General features: G+C 48.7%; 1 protein-coding gene across 5 annotated transcripts in view; it reads left to right on the plus strand.

Annotated features, from left to right (window-relative positions):
- The window catches only part of RNF220 (ring finger protein 220), a 159921-nt gene that overhangs the window by 93243 nt on the left and 41942 nt on the right, over positions 1–24736 (plus strand). For 2 of the 5 annotated variants that reach the window (XM_042873202.1, XM_042873203.1), the window contains 4 exons: positions 7965–8010; positions 15034–15129; positions 17955–17997; positions 24227–24348. In XM_042873202.1, coding sequence (XP_042729136.1) covers positions 7965–8010; positions 15034–15129; positions 17955–17997; positions 24227–24348 — 307 coding nt within the window. Of the gene's footprint in view, positions 1–7964; positions 8011–15033; positions 15130–17711; positions 17783–17954; positions 17998–24226; positions 24349–24736 lie in introns of those variants that run through there. The other 3 variants (XM_042873204.1, XM_042873205.1, XM_042873206.1) reach the window with 2 other exon arrangements.

Genomic DNA, 24736 nt, shown 5'->3' on the forward strand with positions numbered 1-24736 from the left:
CCCCAAGGTAGAATGGCCATTGGGTTGCATTGGGTGCAAGCAAGATGCAAGGCTGCCCTGGGGCCAGATGGAAAGGGAAAAGGCTGGTAGCAAAGCAATTTGAGGGCTGCCTTGCGCTGTTGTCTCCATTTTGGGGGTTTCAGGGGCATTGCTGGAGCACATGCTGGAGCTCCAGCAACGGTGGAAGAGAAGGAAGGGAATTCCTCCAGGCTGGAGCTGCAGTAGGAGAGAAGTGGAGACCTACCCAAGCGCTGCCCATCCACCCACCTGAGGTGCTGCACACCAAGCTGCAGGAATGCTTTTGCTGTCCCCGGGACACAGGGGCAGCCCTTGGCATGGGCAGCACCAGCACAGCGGGCACCACCCGGCTGAGCCCCGCACGGCTCGGCCAGGCTCTCTGAATGCAAATTTCATTTCTGAGCCACTGGCGCTGTTTCAAGAGCGGCAGCCTCCGAGCCCTTCTCGGTGTTACATATGTAACAGCCTCATTGAACTTGACATGTCAAATTCAGGCCATTTGTGCAAAATCTCCCTTTAATAATACCGTTTCATTTCGCTCAAATGAGACTTGAATGCATGTAAAATGGAAAAGGATATTTAAGCGCTAACATTAGGCAGATGTCTTGCCAGAGGCCGATTGAATATATGAGATTTTGAAGTGCTTAACACGTTTTCGGTGCTCCCTCTTAGAATATGTCACCTGGCTTTCTTTTTTCTCCCCCTCCTTCCTTTTACCCCCCCTCCCCATTCTTTAAGTGAAGGGTATAAATTGAAAGAAAACAAAACTACAAGCCTCGGTTTTATGGGTTTTAACTCTTGCGGAGCGAGACTGTTGGTATTCCTCCTCCTAAGAGGAATTACCTCCTGGCTCACCTTGGTGGAGCGCAAGCATAGCACAGCAGAGAAGTGGTGGTGGGAGGGATGCAGTGATGGGAGGGATGCTCTGCTCACTGCATCCATGCAATGGGGAGAGCAGAGGTATTGGTCCCTAACTGAGCAGCTAAGTAACACCAAACTAAAAAATAAGAAATAATGACAGCAACTCTCTGCACACATCACCCCAAATATGTGAATACTCGTGTGCATGAAGCCTGGATGCAGGTCTTCTTGATTCACACCCACCTGTTTTATTCCTCATGCAAGCACCTATAGGTGAAGAAGAGAGGCAGCTTTGGAATTACGATTTGGGTTTGAGGTGGGAGGGCCACTGGGGATTCCAAAAGGCTAAGAAAATCACATTACAAATATTACAGTTGCTGAGTCAACCGCTGGAAGATTGGGAAACGTGCCTTTGGGTGCATTCTTTTTCAATAGCCTGATGTGCTGTTCTTGAAAATGCAGTGCTCTTTTAAAAATGTATTTGGCAGGGGGATTTTTATTTCCCTGCATGGCAACTAGCAGGTTCCTCCTTGCATGGCCAGCAGCAAAGTTGTGCTTCAGATCTGTGATTTCCCCTACCCATTTCCACCACTTAGTGGCCCCTGGCAGCTCTCCTTGCACCTTTTCACCACACTGTATCCACAGGTGACATCCCTGTATGCACCTCAGGAGCTCCTGATTCCTCTGGTGAACTTTCTGGCATGTCCAGGAGTAATTTCTCTTCTGATTCTCTTGAAAGAGCCAAATGTGATCCCAGGCTATGGGACCTGGGTACAGGTCAACCCGCTTCCACACAAGTCAGTGTCTCTGAGAGACGTCTCCAAGCACCAGGGGATGCAGCCTGGATTTCACTAAAGTTTGGTGGCCTTTTTGATTAAAGTCACCCTATGCCAACACCTGAGGGCATATGTGACCACATGCCAGCAGCTTTCAGTGTTCCTCCTGGGCAGGTGGGATGCACTCAAGCAGTTCTTACTGGCTCTTGACCCTACTCATGCACAGGGAACCCTGTGCTTATGTTCTGCTGCTCCGGATGCACTGAGCACCATGCCACGCAACAGGGCCTTCCCCAAATGGCACAGGGAGGGATGAGCAGCCATACTGCCAAGCCCAGCAGGATGAATAGAGAGCATAAAACCCGAATTAGCTCTGTTGCCATGTGTCACAGCACGGTCATGGCTCTCGCCCCACGTCTCTTCAATTTATGCTGCAGACTTTAACCTGACAGCCAGGTATCTTGTTCAGTGAGCACTGCAGATCCGCCAGTGTCTGAATGGGGAAGATGGTATGCACTTTGTGCTGAGAGGGACTTCTTTCCCAAAGCCCCATTGAACTGCATACTGCATCTCTTCCTTACATCTAGTGGCCACCTGGGAGCACCAGGCCAAGAGAAATGGCACCCAGGAAGAAGCACACTAAGCCCACGGGCATTTCCCTCCCCCTCCTCAACTTCTGCTGCTCTTCCTGCTTTTCCCCTCTTCTTTTTCCACCTCCTCCTTCTCCTTTCCCTCCTGTTCCCCCTCTGCGTCCCCCTCCCTCTCTCCCCACCCCCCGGTATCAAGGCGACATCTCCAAGCCAAGTACTTTTAATTTCGCCCGTGGCCCTTGCTGACACGGTGGATATGCACAGCAAGTTAAATTCCCGCCTGATCAATAAAGCAGAAGCAGTGTGTCCGACTGGTCGATATTTTTTTATCTGTCTTCAGCCCAGTCCTGCTGATGACAGCCCCCTGCGCTTCAGCAAAGGCACTCAAGGGCATCGGGCTTTGGCAACACAGCTCTTTTTTTTTTTTTTTTTTTTAATTTAAATAAAAAAAAAAAAAAAAAGCAAAAACTAGATGCCTACCAAAAAAAAAAAAAAGAAAAAGAAAAAAAAAAGTTCACAGAGTTTGGCCTTTCCTTAATAACGTTTTATGATTTATCTTAATTTTTAATTGAAAAAAATTTGCGAATTAATTGATTTCTGGGACTTGCCAATTAACATTGTAATTGGGTGCATGATAAATTTCGAGGGAGCGCCATTTTTCTCCTTCTCCCCCTTGTCACCCAGGAGGGGAATCGCCAGGGCAGCGCTTCCTCCCCATGCACCCCCCTTTTCCCCGTCACTGCCCTCCTCCCCCTGTGCTCCTGTATCTTAAAGAAGGAACAAGAAAGCTAATAAAGTCATGTTATTAGAGTCTCGCCAAAGGTGACCCCTGGAGGCATAAATCCACGCTTGGAGATGCTGGGGACAGGTGCTATTAAGTGCCTGGCCATACTCTGTGCAGCGGGATGGTGCCTCTGGGCTCCTTATCCCCCAGCAAATCACACTGCTGGGATGGGGTCAGTCCATACAGCATGGAAGGTTTGCCTCATCCCCATACGGAGTGTCCCATGCTGCTTAGTAGAACTGCTCCGTATCAGAGCACTGTTCAGGGATCTGGTAGCCAAATTTGGGATGCAGGCACATCTGTAGGTGCCTGGGAGCAACAGCTGGTGAGTGACGCTTGGACAGGACGTGGGACCAGCTGTCATGCTGTGCCATGGTGAGGCATTTTGTCACCCACCAAATATCCTGCAAGCACCACCTAAAGCTCACATGCTTGGATGGAGTTTTGTCATGCTGTCTACCCACCCCGTGGCTGTCCTTCCTTCCCCACCTTGTGTGTACAGGGGGAAGGATGCCCACCCAGACCCATCTTTTCTGCACCAGAAAGGCTCAGAGCATCCTAGGTCCACACCTACCACTCTCACTGGTGGAGAACCATGGGAGAAAGGAGGGAATTTATGAGGAGAGAAGGCTGTTTATTAACTAGTGAATGTGTGCTGTTGATGTAGTGGATTTATCTTCTTTCTCCTCCCTCTGATTTGTGTCTCTGCCCCTTGCCAGAGCAGATGGAACACAGGCAGGAGGGGCAGGTGCCTGTCCTGGTCCTGCTTTGGGTTCCCCATCCTAGCACATCCCTTAAGGATGCAGAGCAGCCCCATGACCTGGTGTGAATGCATTTCCATTCTTGTGGACCAGACATCTCCTCATCCAAGCAGCACTCATAAGGCACTCTGAGTGCTCCTGGCAGTGCTGCAGGCTGGCAGCACCCAAAGCCCATGCCCTAACCCCAGGGTTTGTGGAACCCATGGGGAGGAGGAGGAGGCAGAGAGTTGCAGCACTCGACAGGGGGCCCAGCACTGGGGGCTATACACAGAAACCAGAGGTGAGAAATAAATCCTTGGCCGGTGATTTTCCCTTGAGCGATGCATGCCTTCTGCAGAACCTCTTCTGAACTGCCATGTGAGCTGGGAATAATTAAACACTCATTACAGCCATGGTAGCAAAGAGCCCCCCGGATCAATCTCACACATGACCTTTCCCTCCAACTTCTCTCTTTCCAGCCACCTCCTTTTCAAATAGTGAAATGTTTCTCCATCCACCCCTCACTCTGCATCACCCCTTTATTACCCAGAACCTGCTGAACCCCACGAGCAGGGACAGGGCAGGCAGAGGCACCATGTGCTGGGGTTCCCTGCTCGTGGCAGTTTGTGTTCCTGTTGCATTCCTGCTGCAGTGTCACCTCCCAGCTGGGCATTGGGGCTCGCAAATATCGACTGGGAGAGCACTCCAGGGGCTTTGGCTGTTTTTTCCATCGCTCAGCCCCTTTTGCCATAGGATGCAGAGGATGTTTAAATCAGTATTTGGAGCAGGTTAAACACCCCGGTGCCTTCCCCCTGACAGCACAGATCACGTGTGGCAGCTCCGGGGAGCTGTCACCCACGGCTGGGTGAGGGTTTGGCCTCATGTAGTTTAAAAAAATATATAATCAAACCCTCATTTCCTTATTTAGGCTTCAAGTGACACTTCCACTTATTTAAACTGTCGTCCACAAAAATCCAATTCCCTCTCTGCCCGGCTGCTGCTGATTCCCTGCCGGCATCTGCTCTGCACAGCTCTGCTGCTGCTACTCCATCCCGAGGCTGGGAGCCTGAGCTGCTGGAAATAAATTGTGTCCACTGGATTGTTTGTACAGAAATACATCAGCTGGCCGCAGCATGCTCCTGGCTTTGTGGGATGTCACATGGGAGCTGGCCACGCTCCAGCTGGGGCTGTCAAATCCCAGGGGCTGGTGAGGGTGTTTTGGGGATGAGATGCAGGGATGGGAAATAGCAGGTGCGTGCTGGCCTCTATGCAGCGTTGTGAGGCATGAGCACAAGCATCCCTGCAAAGCCACCAAGCATCTGCATGCATGGCATCACAGAATTATAGAATCACCAAGGTTGGAAAAGGCCTCTAAGATTATCCCATCCAACCCCAGCCCACCATGCCCACTGACCATGTCCCTCAGTGCCACATCCCCACGTCCCTTGAACACCTCCAGGGACGGTGACCCCACCACCTCCCTGGGCCTCCCTGATGCCAGCACATCACCGCTCTTTCTGAGAAGCTTTTCCTGATGTGCAGGCACATGGGGCAGGAATACGGGCTCCCAGCTGGAGAAGCAAAGCCATCGGGGCAGAGCCAGGCTGCCCGAAGTACTGCCTCCTCCCAGGATGTTGCCTTTCTTATTTGGTAGTTTGGGGGGTGAGGGTCCCTAAAAGGCAAAGAAGTTGTTTTGCTGTAATGAACTAGACAAACAATTCCCCAAATAGATTAAAACTAACTGTAACTTATAAAAGTGGGTAGTAATTATATTTTATTAGCTAGCAAAACACCATTTTTTTATTTCGTAGGATAATTCTGTGTAAATCACCTTAATTAGAAGTGTCAGAAGAGCCTGTGAATATCGTACTTAGTAACTAATTTCCTATGTACAGGTTATAATTTAAAACACATGGATCACTCGCTGAGTGGAAATATGCTAGCCATGAAATAATGTGGGGAGTGTTGGGGTTATTACTATGTAAATGTGTAATCATTTCAGACCACTGCAGCCTGGCTGGGTGATTAAAGAGAATCCCGAGGTCTCCAAAGATTGTGCTCTCTGCGAGAGCCTAGAGCAAAAAACTTTAAAAGGCACCAAAAAGTGTTTGAACTTTAAAGGTCTTGATTTCCCTTTTACCATTTTTAATTTGTCCGCGGTGTTTATGGACGGGAAGGTTCCTCTTTGCTGACGGCCCTTCCACTCACAGCCTCTTCCCAGCACAACTGCTGTGGAGCAGATCTAAAAGTGGTTGTCAGCACTGCTCCTCCCAATGAAGAGCAGTACAAACAGAGCCCTTCCACACCAGTCCCAATGGCAGACCATTGACTGACCAAAGAAAGTCTTCCTGGGAGCTCCACTTTCCTGGCACTACAGACATTGCTGGGGGGAATTAATGAGATTCTTCCTCTCAGCCTTGGAAAGGAATAATTTTAAACACCTTTAACAAGAAAAGGGAGGAAATGAGTTGTTGTTGTGGGTTGTTGGTTTTTTTTGTTTTTTGTTTTTACTTTAACCCACTGATTGGTTTATAAAAGAAAAAAAGCGTTGTTTCACACTTTGGGCAATTCAGAAAATGGAAACATCGTGGGAGGTGGAGGATTTTAAGCTCAATTTTGGCCATCATCAAGGCTGAACAGGTTCTATCTGGCATGAAGGCAAGAGGGAGCTGAAGATGGCATTTATGTCCCAACAGAAGTCCCAATTGCTCATACTGGGAACAGAGATGGGAGCGAGCGGCAGGGCTGTGGGACCAGAGATGGCCAGGCTGTGGGATGGGATCGGCAGCACACCATAGGCAGCAGCCACATTGGATGATGGTTGTGATGTCCTCAAAACACACAGTACTTGTTCATTCTGAGCATCACATTCTGGGTATGCTCATGCAAAAGCAGCACCTCACTGACCTGAGGGCCTGGAGCAGAGCTCTGCCATTTGGGGTGACTCAGTGGGGAGAGATCACCGCGGGTGTCACCTCACTGTGGGGCGGTGGCACTGGGAGAGGAGGGGACTGTAGCCCCGGGAGAAAACACCTTCCTCCATCCCTTCTCATTTCATAACACCCAGCCATCTGCCAAATCAAGGCAGATTAAAGCCAGCCAAATTCAATTTCTCCCCGCTGCCACTGCAGCTCGGCATCTGGGGCTAAAGTGTCCCCGACAAAGCGAACATGACAGGCACATTGCTTTTTTGTCACATCTAGTACCATGTTGATCTTCTAAAAGTCTCATAAAAATTTATTGATGTCTCCCATATTGCTGTGATTGAGAAGAAAGGAGCGTGTGTGTGCGGCACGGCGCGTGCAGGGGGGGGGCACGTGCGTGTATTAATGCTCCTGAAGTAGATCTGATTTGATATGTCTTGTTCTATTGTCAGCATCTGTTTAGCGAGGCTTTTTAATACTTTCTGGCTGCCGATCACTCATCCTTAGCCTGGGATGCAGGCTTGCATACAAATTTTGTTATTAAACACAATTCCATCCCCCCCCCCCCCCCCCCCCCCCCGCCCACCCATCCATCCATCACCTCCCCAGGCTCAGGGCATCCAGCCTGTGCCGTGAGCACCGGCACTGGGGCTGGCAGCATATTTCAAGCTCCTTTTGCCTGCTGCAGGTGCTTTGCATTGACAAATCGAATCACGGGGAAATCATTTATTTCCTAATGCTGTTTGCAGCATGTTAGCGGGAGAATTTACATGAGAGAGATTACTTTAATAACCAAAAAATTACAGCGCGGGCCTCCCCGCCATGTCGGCTTTGATATGTAATTGTTTCAAGTTTAACCTGTCTGGAGGGGAGAAGGTGTTATTAAATCTGCAGCATCTCCCGCTGGCGAGGGCAGGCAAGGAGGAGCGCTGCTCCGGGGACCTCCTTCCCTGCTAAACGGGGAGCAGACTGGCTTCACAAATCACTCCAGCCTGCGGCGGCAGCGGCAGCAGCGGGGATCTTCGTTCCCCTGCTCTTTACACTGATTTATTCCCCCTCTGCTTCCCATCCTCCTGTTTTATTGTGCCCGGCCCCATGCAGTGCTCACCACCTTCCCTGTGGCTATCATCCCATTGCCCCTATAGGCTCACTCCCCATTTTTCCCCAGGGTGGAAGAGCTCTTTGCTGTTGGAGATCCCTTCCAAGAGCTCCCCACACTGCCCACTGCAGTGTTTTCGTGGCTCTGACCCCATTCTCTTCTCTTTTGGCAGTAAGAACTCCATCCTGAAGGATGCTATGGCTGCAGGCACCCCCAAGGTAAGTGAGTACCTCTTGAAATGTTTTTCCCTGGAGTGATGCACTTTATTTCCCATCACCTTCCCGTCCCACTCCACTTTATGTTCCTTGAGGGTGAGACCGTCCCAGGAGCCAGGCTAGCACAGGGAATGCTCTTCCTGTTCCTGTTCCTGTTCCCCACCACATCCCGTGCAGCTGAGGAACGCTGGAGTTGAAGGACCCAGAAGGCTCCAGGATTCCAGATTGTGTCTAATGACAGCTAATGAGAGCTGATCACACGCATACTGAGCTCAAACTGTGAAATCATGCACGGGAGCTAAGGGGCCAGAGCCATATGCCAGCTCTGGAAGAGGGAAGCGGGGCCACCTCTAAGGGATCAAAGCACACCCAAATCACTAAAAGACCATTTCTCAGATGGATTCCCCTCCCAGTATCCCCCTCCCATCCCCTCGGCTCAGCAAGCCCTGCTTGCCAGGAACAAGACGCATCATAGCATCACTGCAAAGGGCATCTGTTAATTAGCTGCCCTTAAGATGATGCTGCAGCAGGAAGGATCAGTGCTTGTGCAGGCAAGTGGCTCCAGGACTTGCTTGCCTATTTTTTTCTGCATGCTTTGGGTATCTTTTGGAGCAGCTGGAATGCAACATGGGGGTCACTGCCTTGCCAAGCACATAAACACCCTGCAACCCCCCAGGCCAGGAGCTGGGAGACAGCGTGCTCCTGGGATATGTCCCAGGCAAACTCAAACCCAAAGAGAAAATAAAGACCCAGAGGGAATGTGGTTGCCTTTGGGCATCCTGAAGGAGCGAAAGGCACCTGCAAAATAACGTCTGTGAGGGAGAGGGACGGAAGAAAAGACAAATGAGCTGTTTGGAGGTATACGCACCACATGAGTGGCAGCCAGCAGATAAAGAAGAAGGTCCATCTCTCGGCAGGGCTGGGCTTTTGAAGTTTCCATTGACAAAGAATCCCATTTGCCTTGAGCGAGGGGATTAAACTGGGACTGGAGAGTCGTTCTATGTAAAGGAGATCAATCGTCCCCTGTCACCACATGGATCTTTTCCCTTTGCCCGTCACGTCTGGGCCTAAGAACATTAACTTCAAGAAGCCACGAGAGCAGGGAGGGAGAGGGTGAAATCAGGAAATCTTTCATTCCCTTCTCAGAGAGCTTGAAAGCCTCTCAGCCCAGGAGGATTCATTATTTCTAGGTGGTTTTTGCTGGGAGACAAGTCCTGTGTGGCACAGACAGGTGATGTGCTGACCACCGGGTGAGCTCGGTGCTAAAGTCCTCTCTGTCACCACACAGGGCTCGGAGGATGAGGTGCGAGTCAAGGCTGCTCCTTCCCTTGTGCCCATCGAGCCATTGGGATGCAAATTCCCTTTGAGAAAGCCCATTCCTTCCCCATAGTTACCCCAGCAAACATCTCTCCCTGCCGGTAGCAGTAAGCACACATCCCTCGCTTCCTGCTCTCCTGCCCTCAAGAGCTGTCACTCACTGTGCTGGGTCAATTTTCATGGCAATATGTCAAAGAAAATCCAATCACTCAACATGGGATGCGATGAATGCAGGATTATTGTATCAAGTTCTTCTATTATCAGGGCTGACTGAGGCACTGACGGCCAAACAAGGGCTGCGAGATGAGGACTGCAGACAATCCGTCTGCCCATGCAGCAGCAAACTGGGGAGCTCCAAAGTGGTGCCTTCGTCCTCATGTTGTTGAGAGCCCAGATAACTCCTGCATGTGTGTCTGAGCTTTGCAGAAGGCAGAGGTGCAAAAAAAAGTGCTAAAAGACCACCTGCTTTGCTGTAGAAGAGGTCTTCCCCATGCATAGGAATTAGAGAGAGCCCTGGCTTCCCTGTGGCACTCACCTCTGATGACAAGCCTGAGACATCAGGATGGATTGGAAAAGAAATCCCATTCCCCAACACGAGCTGGGTGTTGGTCAGTAACCTTTCACACCATTTTGGGTCCTCATAGGGAAGTCCAACAGCAGAGCCACTTGGGAGGGCACGTCCTGGAGATGTGTCCCAGTCAGCCATCCCCCAGACCTCTCTGAGCCCAGAGTGTCTATGCAGGACTTCCTCAAAGGCTGACTGTTCTGGCTTGTCCTTGAGAGGTAATGCTGAGAGTCTTGCACCCCCATGTGCTCCCAGTTACCTGAGAATGCTTTTTGCCACTGTCTGGCTATGACTCTCCCTTTGTGGGTATAGAATCAGAGAACTGTTGGAAGGGACCCTTAAAGGCCATTAGTCCAACTCCTCTGCAATGAACATGGTCACCTACAGCTCTATCAGGTGCCCAGAGTCTTGTCCAGCCTGACTTTGGATGTCTCCAGGGATGGGGCATCCATTACCACTCTGGCCAACCTGTTCCATCATCTCAGTGGGACATTTAGGGAGATCTCTCCCTAAATTTCAGCGACTTCCTCTTGGCCATACATGACGGCAGACTGCCTTTCCCACCAAAGCCCAGCTCGTGTGCCAGCTCCCACCACCAGCAAACACTCTGGGTGCTCCCAGACCTCCACTGTGATCCCCCACCCACTCTGCAGTTTTACAGCTTGGCTGAGCAGTTCGAGAGAGAATTACAGCACCTAGAGGGAAATTTGACCACTAAAGCCCTCCAAGGAGAAAGAGCTTTGAAACAAGCGAGATTTGGAGCCTGAAACCCTGACAGAACGGCTGTGCTAAGCCCTTGCCAGCTGCCTAACTGGAGATGAAATTTCTAGCACGATCATTTAACTTCTCCATATCATGTCTGGTGGTAGGGGCAGGGGCCAGTGTTGGGGCCCCAGGGCTTTGACTCCTTCTCTTGTGTCATGAGCTCACTGTAGGGGCTTGGGAACATCACGCTCCTCCCTGTGCAACACCGATTTACGAGGAAGGATTAAAAAGCCAAATCTGAATGCCGTGGCAAGGCTGCAGCCAAGGTGGGGACATGGGAACAGCCTACAGATCTGTGAGGGAGGGGAAATTACCTCGGGTGCGTGCCGGCTGCCAGCTCAGGGTGACGAATACCAGAGCCACTCCAACACAAACCTCCAAGAGGTTATGTGCCATAACACAAATCAGCGCTGAACAAAGCCCCTCGCTTTGCTTGGGCTGAACATCTGTGCTGGAGACACAGCACTGGGCAGGAGGAGCACACACGGACTTGGTCTGGGGGTCGTGTCCCAGCTCCAGAGCACAGATCTGTCCCCTCCATCCTGGCTGTACCCACTGGTGGCTCAGTGTGAAGGGGTCCCCTATCCTGTGCAGTCACATCACCGAAATAAATCAGCAGCTCCCTGCTGACACTGTTATTTCTGCTCACTATTCACATCCTTCCCATGTTGAAGCTTTCTATCCCCAGTTCCATCCCACCCAGATAAAAGCCACCACATAATTTCGCCTTTCGCTTGCCTGGCAGCAAATGTGGACCCTCCAAAAGCTTCTAGGAAAGTCAGCTTTAATAGTAGCATCTTTTTGTCAGGGATCCTCCAGCAGCAGCATAACAAATGGTGAGCAGAGGGAAGGAGGAAAATCGCAGCCAGGCCTGGTATCACTCATTGCTTTCGGGTTACAGTTCCCAAGTGATAACAGCTATTAGCAACACTTTGACGGCTTCCCTACCGTGGAGGGGAGGGCAGGAGACAGAAAACATGTCAAGCCATCACCTCCATGTTAAGTGATAAGTACCTATTTAGGCGGCAGAGTTAAAGCTGAATGCATCAAGCAGGGAACACTTTGTGCCAAAATAAAAAAAATAAATAAAAATAAAAATAAAAAAAAGGTTATAGATACATAGAAAGCAGGGTTGGGGTATTTGTTCTGCTGACAGCAGCGGTGATGGATTGTTTAAGAAAAATAGACTCCCCGTGTTTTTCCAGGGCTGTCAGAAAGCCGGAGCCCAGCACTTTAATACCCTCGAATGACCAGACTTGAAAGGGAGCGGCATGTCAGCTGGGCTGGGTCCAGCTTCCATCCCTTCCTGCGTGATGGAGGCAATGCCATGCACCTTTGGTTGGTGCCAAACCTGCCCAGCACCAAACGAGGAGAGGCACAGCAGGAGGGGCCGCAGGAAGGAGCGAGCGCATGGCTTGGACAAGATTGATGGCCTCGTTGCCATTAAGAAAAAAATTAGCCGGTGGCGGCTATCATATTAAAGGGTGAAGAAGCCGTGAATTATTTTCTTAAAGATCTTATCACTTACAATGATAATTTTACCTTCCAAAAGGCCACTTTTAATGAGGCGAGCCAGGCAAAAAGTCATGATTTAATGCCAGATTTTTTTTTCCAAACACATTTTACTGCTTTTTTGTCCATGTTTAAAAAGCGCCGGTGACCTTTTTTTATTTAGCTTGCCCCAGGTGTAATGCTCAGGCTGATCCTCTCAGGGTTTATAACCTCCGCAGAGAGTGCCTTTACCCAATGGAGAGATGATTTAAAGGGGAGGGAGAAATATGAGGCTGCACAGCCGCTCACACATGTGTCCTCAATGCGGGGAGCTGTGGTTTGCCAGGGAAGGGGCAGCAGGAGATGAGGATGCTCTCTCCCAGTAGCTCCAATCTTACACTGGCATCCAAGGCAGCAAGCAGCCCGTGTTTTGGAGTGAAAAGTTGGAAGAGGGCTGGAGGAAAAATGCAAAGCTGCCTTCACCTCTACAACTGTCTTCCCAGATGGTGGTAGTGAGATGGAGCAGGGCTCTAGCACTGCCTCTACTCTGCTCAGTGCTACCAGCTTGGCCACAGCCACTGGGAAACAGCCCCATTGCAACAGTCTCAGGAGAAAGAGGCCAAAATCTGGAAGGCAGAGAAGCTGGCCAACTGCTTTAGTGGACTAGATGCCCTTTAAGGTTCCTTCCAACTTGAACAATTCTGTGAAGTCACCTTTTCCTCCAGCACCTTACCCAATGCCACAGACCTTAGGACTGCCTTTCCCCTGCCCCACGCTGTCCCACCAGCATGGGCCAAAAGGCAGAGTGTGCCACATCGCCAGGAAACAAGAAAAACAGATGAAGTCAAGCCTCCTAACAGCAAAGGGGAAGTGTGACTTGGCATCACTAACACCGTGTTTAACATGCCGGCGAGGTATTTAGAATTGAAGTGCTTGCACACAATTTAAAAATAGACAGTTTATTAATCTAAACTGCAAGTGTATGTAGAAGAGGCCCCAAGATTGACATCTTTGGGATTAGTTTAGCCCTGCGTTTTTCCAGAGGTCATCGCCATGGTGCTCAGGAGGTTTGTGGAATAAATGGGGCCGCCGTTCTTCCCGGGACCACACGCTAAAAACTAATACATAACGTTTAATTTACTGTCTCCATAGCTAGCCCAACCATTTTTCACATAATAATATTGGATTAGAGCTACCAGGAGGCTGAGGGGGGAGAGGGAGGTGGGAAGGATCTGTCTGTCTGTCGCCAAAGAATGGGGAGGTGGGTGGTTTTTCCCCTTCTCTAGACTACACTGGAAGACAAAATGTATTTAACCCTCCCAGCTCCGCATGCTTGGTTTATTAGTGGGGAAAGGGCAGCAACACTGCTACAACTGGGACGTTGTTCTGGAGCCCTACTCAATGCCCACACTGCCCTGCTCTCCTCTCCAGGAGGGCTCTCAGAGCCCAGGGATTGCCTCCTGCTGACCAAATGGATTTGTGTGCTGAGTCATCCTTCCACTTGCTCGTATCTTTCCAAAAAAAAAAAGCACATTTTTTCATGTTTCATTTCAGCCCAGAGGCAAATGTTGCTGGAAAGCTTGCCTTTCTCCAAGGTATTATGCTTTTTAATAATGTTGTCACCACACTTGACCTGTCCAATTCAGATGATATCTACACTTCCCTTCGCAAACATACACATCTCCAAGCAGTCATTTATTGCTGGATCTTGCCAGCTGATTCCTGGAAACAAACATCTGGAGAGCCAAGCTTACAGTGTATATCTTTTACAACGTATTGTGTTACATTTAACCTAGTTTAGTTAATTTCGATTTCAAATTAGAATTTTAAATTGGACTTCCCCCTCTAATTCTTCCAATGATAAACTTGACTCACAACTCAGCATACATTTTTTTAAATGCTGTCAAACTCCTGCAGCAATTTCTCCTCTCAGGTTCACTGCATGTAGAATTTGGACTTAGCTACTGTTGACTCAAAGTTTATCAGCGATTTCTTAGGTCTCAAATATCACTGATCTTTTTAACCTTCTAAAAGGCCTTTTTTTTTTTTTTTTTCATGTGCTACTTATTAAAATAAATAGCATCGTTACAGAATGAAGGGTGGCTGTGCTGCCGAGGTGCTGAGAGCTTTAATGCAAAGCTGCTGAGAGATTTAGTGCAACTTGCAGAGACAGATGAGCACATGCTGGCACTGCTCCATGCCAGCACAATGCTGCATTGCCATATGGTTTTTGTGGATTTCTGGGGTGTTTTCTTTAACCAGGGGACTCTGCTGGATCCCCCACGGCATCTGCAGGGCAGTGCATGGCTGTGCAGTGCTCTGACACTGCACGTGCAAGATGCTCTCCAGCACAGGAGGGGCACACGTTGAGCAGCACTCACTGGTGTGGCTATTTCATTTCCTACACGGGCTGGGCAACCTCTGTGGTCCAAAGATGCATTCTTGTAGCTCATCTGTCAGATGGGGCAGCGGACGGTTGATAGGAGAGAAGGCAAATTTTTAAGGCAGTTCTCATCCACTGAATCACTTTAAATTGCACATCCAGGCTCAGATGGCCATCCCCTTTGGGCTGTGCTTCTAAAACCAGCAGTGCATGTTGCAAATAGCACCAGCTCGACCCTGTTGCTCAGCCAGCAGACCCACCGGCCTCTTCCAATGGGATCACTCATCACTGTCTGAAGGACGGTTGTCCTTTTGTTGCCTGATGTCACTGCACTGGGCTATAGCAGGCCACAGCCCTGCAGCCCAGCCCCAGGCAGGGCAGGCGATGCACAGCATGAGAAGCACAAGGCCAGCCTCACATTGCTCCCCATGCCCTTGAGGGCAGCTTAGTCAGGGGCAGAGCATTGGATGATGCTCACAGCATGAATTTCTCCTTTCTCTCACAGTCAATTTTGTTGTCGGCTTCAATCAAGCGGGAAGGAGATTCTCCAACAGCATCACCCCACTCCTCGGATGACATCCATCACTCAGACAGATACCAGGTAAGTAGGCAGGCACCGTCCTTGCTCTCCGCTGTATGTGGGAGCCAGCTCGCCCCAGCAGCTCTCCATCAGCTCCGCATGCCTATAGAGCACCTTGTCCCTCACGTGGCCACGCAGGCGTGCTTTTGTCTGCACAGTCCTCCCAATGCTGGCTTTCAGTCATAGCTTTAAATCTTCGCCGAGCTTTCTGCTGCGTTACGTTCATCATCTCTGCCGTTGCCATGGCTGTGTTTGTCATTACTTACTCCGTGCTTTGTGAAACTTTTAGAGAAGTGATTTTTTTTTGGAAAGCAGTGAATGATGTCAGCCTGCAGCAGGCCAGAGCTCTCCATTTCACTGGTGTACTGCTGCCCAGCAAACGGACTTGTGATTCCAACTTAAATGTTGGCAGAGCGGTGCCACCATGTTTTATAACCCTGCAGGTTATATTAAATAAATAAATAAATAAATAAATCCTCTACCCAGAGGAGTAGCAGGTTTAGACCTGCTGTGACACACTGAGTAAAAGCTCCGGGAGACAGAGCAAGAAAGGAAGAAGAAGGCAGCAGCCAGAGTGCAGCTCAGCTTGTTGGGGATCTGTCTGTGGTTTGTGCGCAGGCTGGCACACTTGACTCCTGCTCAAGACACATCCACACTGTTTGGCTGCAAGCCTGTGCTCAGCCACTAGCTTCAACAAAGCTCTGAAAGGCAACAGGAAAAATAATGGTAGTCTTTAGCACAGTGCCGAGCATGCCTTCAGCTACCATGGGGAGAGGCTGGGTGGGCTACAGCTGTATTTGTGTCAGGCATAAATCCACCACCCTATGTGCCATTCTACCCCTACACCCTGTCCTATGCCCATGGCCCAGTGTCCCTCACAGTGATGTCCTGTGCCCAAGGTCAAGCCGTTATACATCAGCCACTCGACACCAGCCCAGTCTGCATTAGTGTCAGCAGAAAGAGAGCTGATGACCATTCTGTGGGCCCAGCCCAGCAGCCCCAACTAAAGCACGTGCTCTAGAAGATAGGTCCTATTAATAGCAGCAAAAAATGTGCGCTTACTGCCCATTATTCTGTCCTCTGACCTATTTATTGGTTATATTACCAAATAAAGACAGATCTTCCATTGTTCGCTACATACTCTAAGGTACCCTTCAGTTCTAATGTTGTGTCATATCACGGTCACTTCACCTTCATATGAGACCTGGTACAAAGTAAGAGCAGCAAACCCCACAGAAGATACAGAAATGCCTAATACAGGCATTCCTGCTCTCTTCCCTGCTTGCTTTTTTAAGGCTAATAAATAAATAATGTTCTTTCCAAAAGGGTGTGCAATTGCCTTTTGCAATGTCCCCCTTTGCTCAGGAGCACCCCTCCCACCCCACTTCTCCAGATTTCAATCTCTGTGAACTTGGCGGTCCCTTGCAGTCCTCTGTTCCTATAAATTTTTATTATGTCATACTTGAGGACAAATATTCTCAGCAAAAGCCCCCTCTATGTGCTGAGTCTAGTGAGTCTCTAATGTGTTTTAAGTTTGTGAGTATATTTTATGGAGGGTTGCAGCCCTTAATGCAAATGCGTAATGGGAGCTGTAAGTCTGCACTGCAGGGAGAAAAGACCTCTGGGGCCTGATTTTCATTTATGCCTATGCTGGCTGCTTTATGCTCCTCAGGCAACGTAAAGGGACCTCAGAGTGGGTGCCAGGATTGTGTAAAGCCTCAGCCTATCCTTAATAAAGCCACAATATGAATGAGAATTCATTCTTCCTGGCTTACCAAGCGAAACATTCAGGAAGCAGAGCAGAAGACTCTCGTGGTGACTTTAAAGCTGCAAAATTTAGCTTTCCGTACGCAGAGGTGTGCTAGTATTATGAATGCCTCTTGTGGGGATTCAATAACAGCAAATATTCATTGTATTAGTAGCATGCTAAGACGGGAATCATTGGAGTACACATTTTCAGAATCCCTACGGCTTGGTTTTCTTAGTCCTCATGCTTATTTACCACGGGGACACTTGGGGAAGAAGGAGATCTGTGAGTAGGAGCGCTGCAGGAATGCTGGCTTGCTCAGTGCCTTCCTCCACCAAAGCCTCCTGAAAGACAGCTTAATTAACTAAAAGGGTAGAACCCACAATCAGCAGCTTTCATTTTGTAAGTAAGCGCCCTATTGGCTAAGGACCCCTTGAGTCCAGTTGCTCCTGGGCTCTTATTGGCCCTGTAGCACAGGGTGCCAATTGCCCCTGGGTTCTGATTGGCCATTTGCCCTCGGGTTCTACTTGCACCCGATCTCTCATTGGCCACTCACGCCGGAGTCCCACTCGCCCCTCATCTCTAATTGGCCAAACCTCCCTAGTTTCCTACCGCCGCTGAGCTCTGATTGGTCGGGGCTCGCCGAACCTTGCTGCCGCCTGTCGGTTGCCATGGGAACTTCCTCTCCTCTCCCTGCCGTTTTCCCGGTGAACTTTCACCCGCTCGGCGGCGGGTCACATGACCGGGGCTAACATGGCGGCGGCCGCTGGGGGCTGATCGGCGGCGCCTGCCGGGCCGCGCCGTATCCGCCCGCATCCCGGGCCACGCGGGGGGAGCCGCCCCGGGGCCGCCGCCTCGTCGCCCCGCCGGCCGCCCGCGGCTATGCAGAGCGGCAGGAGGGGGCCCGGCGGCGGGGGCCGGGAAGAGGTGGGTGCTGAAGTTGGGCCGAGGGGGGGCGGGCCCGGGGTCGGTGCGTCGTCCCGACGATGCGCGGGGCGGGGGGACCGGGCCTTGTTTACGAGGCGGGGGCGGCTGTTGACATCCGGCGGCCGCGGGCCGGGGGCGCTTACACGTGTCCGCTCTTGTCTCCCCTCTGCAGACCTTCCTGCGGGTGCGAGCGAACCGGCAGACCCGGCTGAACGGTGAGTGCGGGCCCTCCTCCATCCTCCCGGAGCGGCCCGGCCCCGCTTTCTGCCGCTGGGGTCCCCGCACGAACCCGCGGCAACCCTGTGCACTCAGGCTCCTGTGGCACTGCCCGGGTCCTGAGGAAACTTTCCAAGTTGCGGTGTGAGCATTGCTGTATCTGACGTCACCTTCCGTGGTTTTGGGTTCTTGAACTCCCGGTTGCAGCCCGTGCGTTACTTTTATGCTTGAGTTTCTGCGTGTTAATAACAGCAACTAGACAAGGTTGTCTAGTGAAAAGTGCTTTAGTATTTAGAAGTATTTAGGAAAACTTTATTTAGGCTGGAGCTGAAACGCTTCTCCCAGATTTGGAGGAATTGGAACTTTCCTGTACAAAGTAGCAATAATAGGTCATCTGATTTTTCTGTGGCCTATATATGACCCGTGTATTTTGTATGGCCTGTAGCCAACCCAAATTGCAGCGTTCAGATGCTATTCAGGTGCTTAAGCTGCCAGGTGACGCATTAATATTGAGCTTCCTGCTGTGGTTGTGTAGGACAGAGTGGGGTTTTAAAAAAACTTTAAAAAAAAAAAAAAAAAAAAGCCAACTTCATCTTCACCAAATAACAAAAAGCTTTAGATTGTACCAGTACTGGAATAGTTTGCTTACATTTGAAGTACTACTTCTTGTATAGTCTTCTTAAACAAGTTGAAGTTTTATTAAGTTACTGGCCCAATGTCTTTGATAAGAAATACTGAACTGAATTCAGAGGCGGCTTGGAGAGTTTCAAATACGCACCCTGAGGGCCAGAAGCTCTTGAAGGTCTGTCAAGTCATACAACAAAGAGATGAGTTGCCTTGTATCAATATCACATAATTGTTGGCATGTGTGCTCACATCCACACTGCTAGATGAGCGCAGTGAGCTGCCTGTTTGCAGGCAGTCCCCTTTCCTGACACAGACTTCAGATGACTGAAACACACTCAGGTGTTACTCTGCAATGACTTGTTTTGTGTGACAAAGGTCTCTGGAGTCAGTGATGTCAAACTGTTTCTTTATCATTTTTTGATAGTTCAGTCTAAGCTCACACCTTCTGCCTTTTTTCTGGCCAATAATTTTATTTAACAAAAAAAGTCTGAACGAGGCTTGTGAGGTTCTTGGCATTGTGGAGTCCTCCAGGATGAATGAAAGCTCTTGATGACAGCATGCTCTGATGAACCAGCTCAGCGGTGCTTTCTGCTTTTGACTTTAGCCTGAAGCAGGACTGCAGCACAGTCAGTATGTGCTGCAGTCTGGGACCTGCTTTGGGTTGTTTTTGTGAACTGAAGGGGCTTGTCAGCTGAAGGGAGGCTGCTACTTCTGCATGGCATTTGCATTGCTCTCGCTGAACCTTCTACTCTTTTTAGGAGTACAGTGAACAAAACTAACAGTCATCATCCAGATGAGGGCATTTTGATTAAATAATACACTTACAACTGTAATTGTTCTCTTGTGTACCTTAGCAGGACTAGGTCCAGAGCTAGGGAGCTGGATGCAGAAATATTAGCTGCAGTGCTTTGGTCAAGATGGATTAGAGTTGGCTCCTCCTCACCTTATCTTTTTATGACTCTTGATTATTACTATTCCCAGAATGTGCCCATAGTAATACCTGGCTCAGTCCTGAGCAGTTAGATGAGCATTCAGCTGGGTGGCTGGATAGTGTATTCAGCTGCTGTCAGTGCTTATGACCACTGAACTCTGCCTGCTTTCTCATTTGCTCCTCTGCATTTGCACCAAAATAACTTATTCGTAAGCTTCACCATGTTATTGTTAGTTGGTTAACCAATATCGTTTCAGATGGAGAATGCTTGAGTGCTTTGGAAAAAAAAGCTTATTTATCTATATCCTGTATTTTAACAAACTTCTTATCAATCACACAGTTTTATAGCTTGTTCTGTGAGAATTATTTCCTTATCCCTGTTGATTTGCGTGGACAAAAATTGTGTAGGACTTGTCCAAGACATCTGGCATTCTGCTTCATGTTCTTATTGACACATAACATATAGAAAATGCAAACTTATCTTAAAGAAAAACCTACTATTTCACTTTTTTTCTATTATATTTTAAAGGTTCTTCTCAATGTTGCTGTTACCTGTTTGTCTGGCTGTCTCTGTAAAGTTTCTTACCAGCTGAGCTTTAGGATCACTTTTGGAAACTCCCCCTGTAAAGAGGGATCTGCAGTGTTTGCTGTTCTCCCACGTAGACCTTGACTCAGATCTCAGCTGCCCTGGCTCTTTGTGCCTGAGTGGCCTCTCAGATTTTCTGGACGTTTCATCCCAGTGTGGTCACTTGAGACAGAACAGGAGCTAAGGAAAGAGAAGGTAGAGAAAGGGATGTCTTCTGTGAGCCTGGGTGCAGTGTAAATAAGACCTTATGTGGTTCACATATACTTGGTCCAGAATTCTGATTCTGTAAGTCAAACCTTTAACTTACCTTGGACTGTACGTAAGGTAATTGTAAGCTCTGTACATAAGGCATTTGTAAGCTCTGGAGCAGCAGATTAATGTTGTCTGTAAGACACTTGGTCGAGTGTTTTTGTATCTGAAGTTCCCTGTCAGCCTCAGTGAGTTAATCCAGCACCCTTCACCTGTGCTAACCTCACTTCATGGGGTTGTGTCCTTGTGAACTCAGGCATATGAGGTGCTGATTCCTGGTGTAGCTATCTGTTAAAGAAGGCATTTTGTTCATTTGCCTTTTTTCCCATGTTGCTAAAGTCAAAACTTGAAGGCACTCTGTAAATTGATGCTGAAGGAGTTTAATGCTGCAGGTCTGCTTAGAGGCACAGTTATGATTAGTGTACCAGAGCATGGATTCAGCAGGTCAAGTCTGTGCCATCCTTGGAGAACAGCGTCAGGTGGAAGATTGCTGAAAATTATCTGTGTCGTCGAGACCCTTCTGTGAATTTGGCCTTTAGTGTTCTCTCTCAGGCAGATGAGCAGCAAATCAGACACAAGGTCTGAAACAGATTTATTCTTGACCATCTGTTTTCCTGCTTTAGCTTGTTCTTGAGGTGGCTTTTTGTACTCTGTCATAGCTGTCTTTTCCCTTGGATCAGATGCTCTTGGGTAAGTTGATCAGCCACAGAAGCCCTTTGTGATGAGTCCAACAAAGTGTAAACACTCCTCAAGACTCTTGTAGTAGATTTGTGGAGAGCAGGTGCTACCTCTCATGCCTAAATATCTCTGATTCACATTTAGGGGTATTTGCAAAGTTGGCATTCTCAGTAGAGCTGCAGAATGGGTCCTTACAATGATCTTTGTGGTTTGTTGCTGCACTCAATTCACCACAAGCACACCAAGTGCTCCAGTAGCTGGTGATGGGTGGGGGAGGGACAAAGCTAGGTGATTTTCACTGGAAAGGAGACCAAAATGTTTCCATTTAATTTGATTGGCCTGCCATTGCAGGAGCTGCTAATGATGTCTGCATGGGACTCGGGGGACCACTCAAACTGGTGGAGGGAATCATAAGAGATATTGCGAGTAACTTAATCATCTCCTTGGATGCTGCAGGAGAGGTTTGTCTCGTGTCCACTGCTGGATGCACTGGAAGAGCACTCTGGGTGTAATTAGACAGCCCCATCCTGAGGGTGGATTTCTGTTTACTGGGAAGCGTGGCGGTGAAAACTAAAACCCATTAGCTTTCCTTCCAGGAAATTTTTCTGAGCCAGAGCATAACCTAATCCTCAAGCATTAATAATTCTTAAGCCTAGATGGGAAGAGCTGTGAGAAAGACACTCGGTCCCTTCCACCTGCGGAGGGTGGCCTGGCTTCCTCTCCCCCACTCCTGTGGGAAGGCAGCAGAGATTTGGAAGCCCAGACTGCTTCTGCCTGTGTTTTTATCTCGCTGAATTACAAGAGGGAATCACGGTTTTTTTTCTTCTTTCTTCTCCCAAGCTCCTGCGACAGGAGTGTAGGGGAGAGGGATTAGTGAGCTAATTAGAAATGATCGCATCTATCAACACTAATTAAGAATCCTGTGGTCTTACTTGCGTGTTCTTTTGAGCGGTTCCCCTTCGGGACAGCACCACAATCACCCCCTGCCTTTGGGGCCGCTCTGTCTCTGCCGTGCTGATTGGAAGTGATGGCAGGGCTGCGTGTCGGGTATGGAAAATGTGGCTTGGGATGGGCTTTCGAGGCTGCAGCAGTCCCTTTGGTTTTCTGCTGTCAGCCAGGGGCACACCGGGCCTCTGTGGGCACCACTAATGACCACAGAATGAAAATGGCAGGGGATTTGGTTTCAACACTTCTTCTGTCCAGTGGCTTTTTCACTTGTGACACTGGAACTACGAGGGCTGCTTCGCCAAGGAGCCACCTGCTGAGACCTACCAGAATATTTTAATGCTCCTTCCCTCCATTTCCCTGCTTAAAAACAGGGTGAGCTGAGGGACAGGTGTCTGTCGCTAGAATAGAGAAGGCTTGCTTTCTGTCTTCCTGCATTTTATTTTTTTCTGGTCAGGTGAGCGTTTATTGGAATACAACTGAGTCAGTTTCCAGCCTGCTCTCTCAGGGAAGAAGCCCTGCTAGGGGGTGTAGGTGCTCCCTGACCTGGAACTTCAGAAAGCTCTTATGCACTGAAGTACAAACCAGATAAGAGTATGGTTAAACACTATCCCTGGTAGTAGTGCTGTGCCAGCTTGGAGGGGTTGGTTTGGGGGCTTCCAAGTGGGGAGATAAAGCAGAAGACTTTAGGGGTCATTGTTTTAATTAGAAGTGGAGTATAATTCATTTGGGCGCTCTGAAATAACACTTGGTGATTATTGTTTGCTTTTGTATTGACTGGGAGTCATGCAGTTTACTTCTGGAGTAAAAGCTGACGCTGCAGATAAAATAACTGGCTTAAGCAGATAAAGTAGAAGGGAAAATACCAAAACATCCTACCAGAAATACTGAAGTACAGACTGTGAAACTCCAACACCAGATGAAAGCAGTGTGCATTTACTCAAGAGAGCTGCTGCTGTTCAAAGAACTGGGTCTCTAAGACACTCCTGCTCTGGTTGGAGCTGTCTGTTATTGTAGGAGAGTTGTGTTTGCAGAATCCTTTTTATGATGCCAGGAACACAGGTTTGTTTTGAAGGAATTTTTTTTTTTTTTTTTTTTTTTTTTTTTTTTTTTTTTTTTTTTTTTGGCAAATCTGCTTGCTTTCAGTGAGGAAAAGCAGTGCTCCGGATGTATGAAGCCTTCTTAATACTGGAGTTTCAGAGCGTAGGGGAAGGTGAATATTCCTAATTCTGAATGGTGGGAAAGCACATCCAAACCCAGAGATTCCTATGTCCAGCAAAGCCAACAATAAAGCCCTGTTTCAAGGCTGGTGGTGTGTTCAGCTCCAGCTTCATCAATCACACGATGCTGTGAATGCACAAATCTGATGTACCATAGGGGACAGTTGACACAAACTTTCCTGTACCCTGGTGTGGTCCTGGTGTTGCAGCACCTTTCTCGTTGTCTCTGGCTGCAGAGAGCTGTTATCTCTTAGGTTTTGTGGACAAGGCTTTCAGAGCACGCTGCAGCACTCACCATGTCAGGAACAATTTCTGCAGCTTTTTGGTGGTGTCATCTCTCATTATCACATGGGCTTTCCTTGGGCTTTTCCTTGTCTCTCATTCAGAATTTTGACCTTCCATATTAATTAAATAGGAACTTTCTTGCAGCCAGTGATTGAGTTATTCAGTAATACCTGCCTAAAGCCATCATAATAAAGGACAGAAGTTCTATTTAATGCAAATGATTTGGTTCCAGATGTTTTGATCACATTAAACGATGGCTCAAATTAACCAGAGATCATATTAAGCAACAGGCTACCTTGGCTGCTTTTTCTAATCAGCGTGATTCCTAACATGTTTGTTTCCCAGAACATGCCCTGAAGAAGGCAGTTTCTCTATACATTAGAACAGTGAAATAAAAATAACAGGGAGAGACAGAAGCTGTCTGGGGTGGGTGCTGTGTTTTTCACAGCAAGGATCTTTCCATAAATGCTACCTGCTACTAAGATCTGCTTGTGACAGTGTGGGAAGGAATCATTTAGGGCGTGCAGGAGACACTCCTGAAAGTGGCTGTCTTACATAATTTGTCTGAGGCCTTCTGGGCACTGCAGTGGCTTTCTGTGGTCAGAGCAAGTTTCTGTGTAAGGAATGGATGGATCTACAAACTTGACATATCTTCCTTTTTCCTTTTTTTTTTTTTTTTTTTTTCTTTCCTTGCTTTGTCCATGCAGCTCGGATTGGAAAAATGAAACGGAGGAAGCAAGACGAAGGGCAGGTATGTCCCCTCTGCAACCGACCTCTGTCAGGATCCGAGGAGGAGATGAGTAGGCATGTGGAACAATGCCTTGCAAAGGTAGAGGCGCAGCAGGATCGCCAGCTGCCATTCCCTTCTCCCTACTCTCAGCTTTGTCTGACTTAACATGGGGCAAACACTAACACTGTTGAGCTTGCAGGCAATGCTAACTGTCTCCCTGAGGTCTGTAGTCACTTCCTTTGTCTTGGAAGGTGGATTCTTCTGGAATTTCTCCTGTTTTGCATTTATTTCCTGCACTCTTTCACTAAGTCTAAGTTGTAGAAAGTAAGTGTAGAGCTGTTGAGTGTGTGAAGCCTTTTATAGTGCTGTATGCTTCCTATGCAGCACAGCAAGAAGAGTTCTTTCTGCACGGCGACAGCATTGGAATTACTTTTGTTGGATTCTTTTCCAAGCTGGCACTTGTAAATGTTTCGTGACCACCTTACTC

The sequence above is a fragment of the Lagopus leucura genome, unplaced genomic scaffold, assembly GCF_019238085.1.
Source record: "Lagopus leucura isolate 7727_CA_CO unplaced genomic scaffold, USGS_WTPT01 Super-Scaffold_100009, whole genome shotgun sequence".
NCBI classification, from domain to species: domain Eukaryota; kingdom Metazoa; phylum Chordata; class Aves; order Galliformes; family Phasianidae; genus Lagopus; species Lagopus leucura.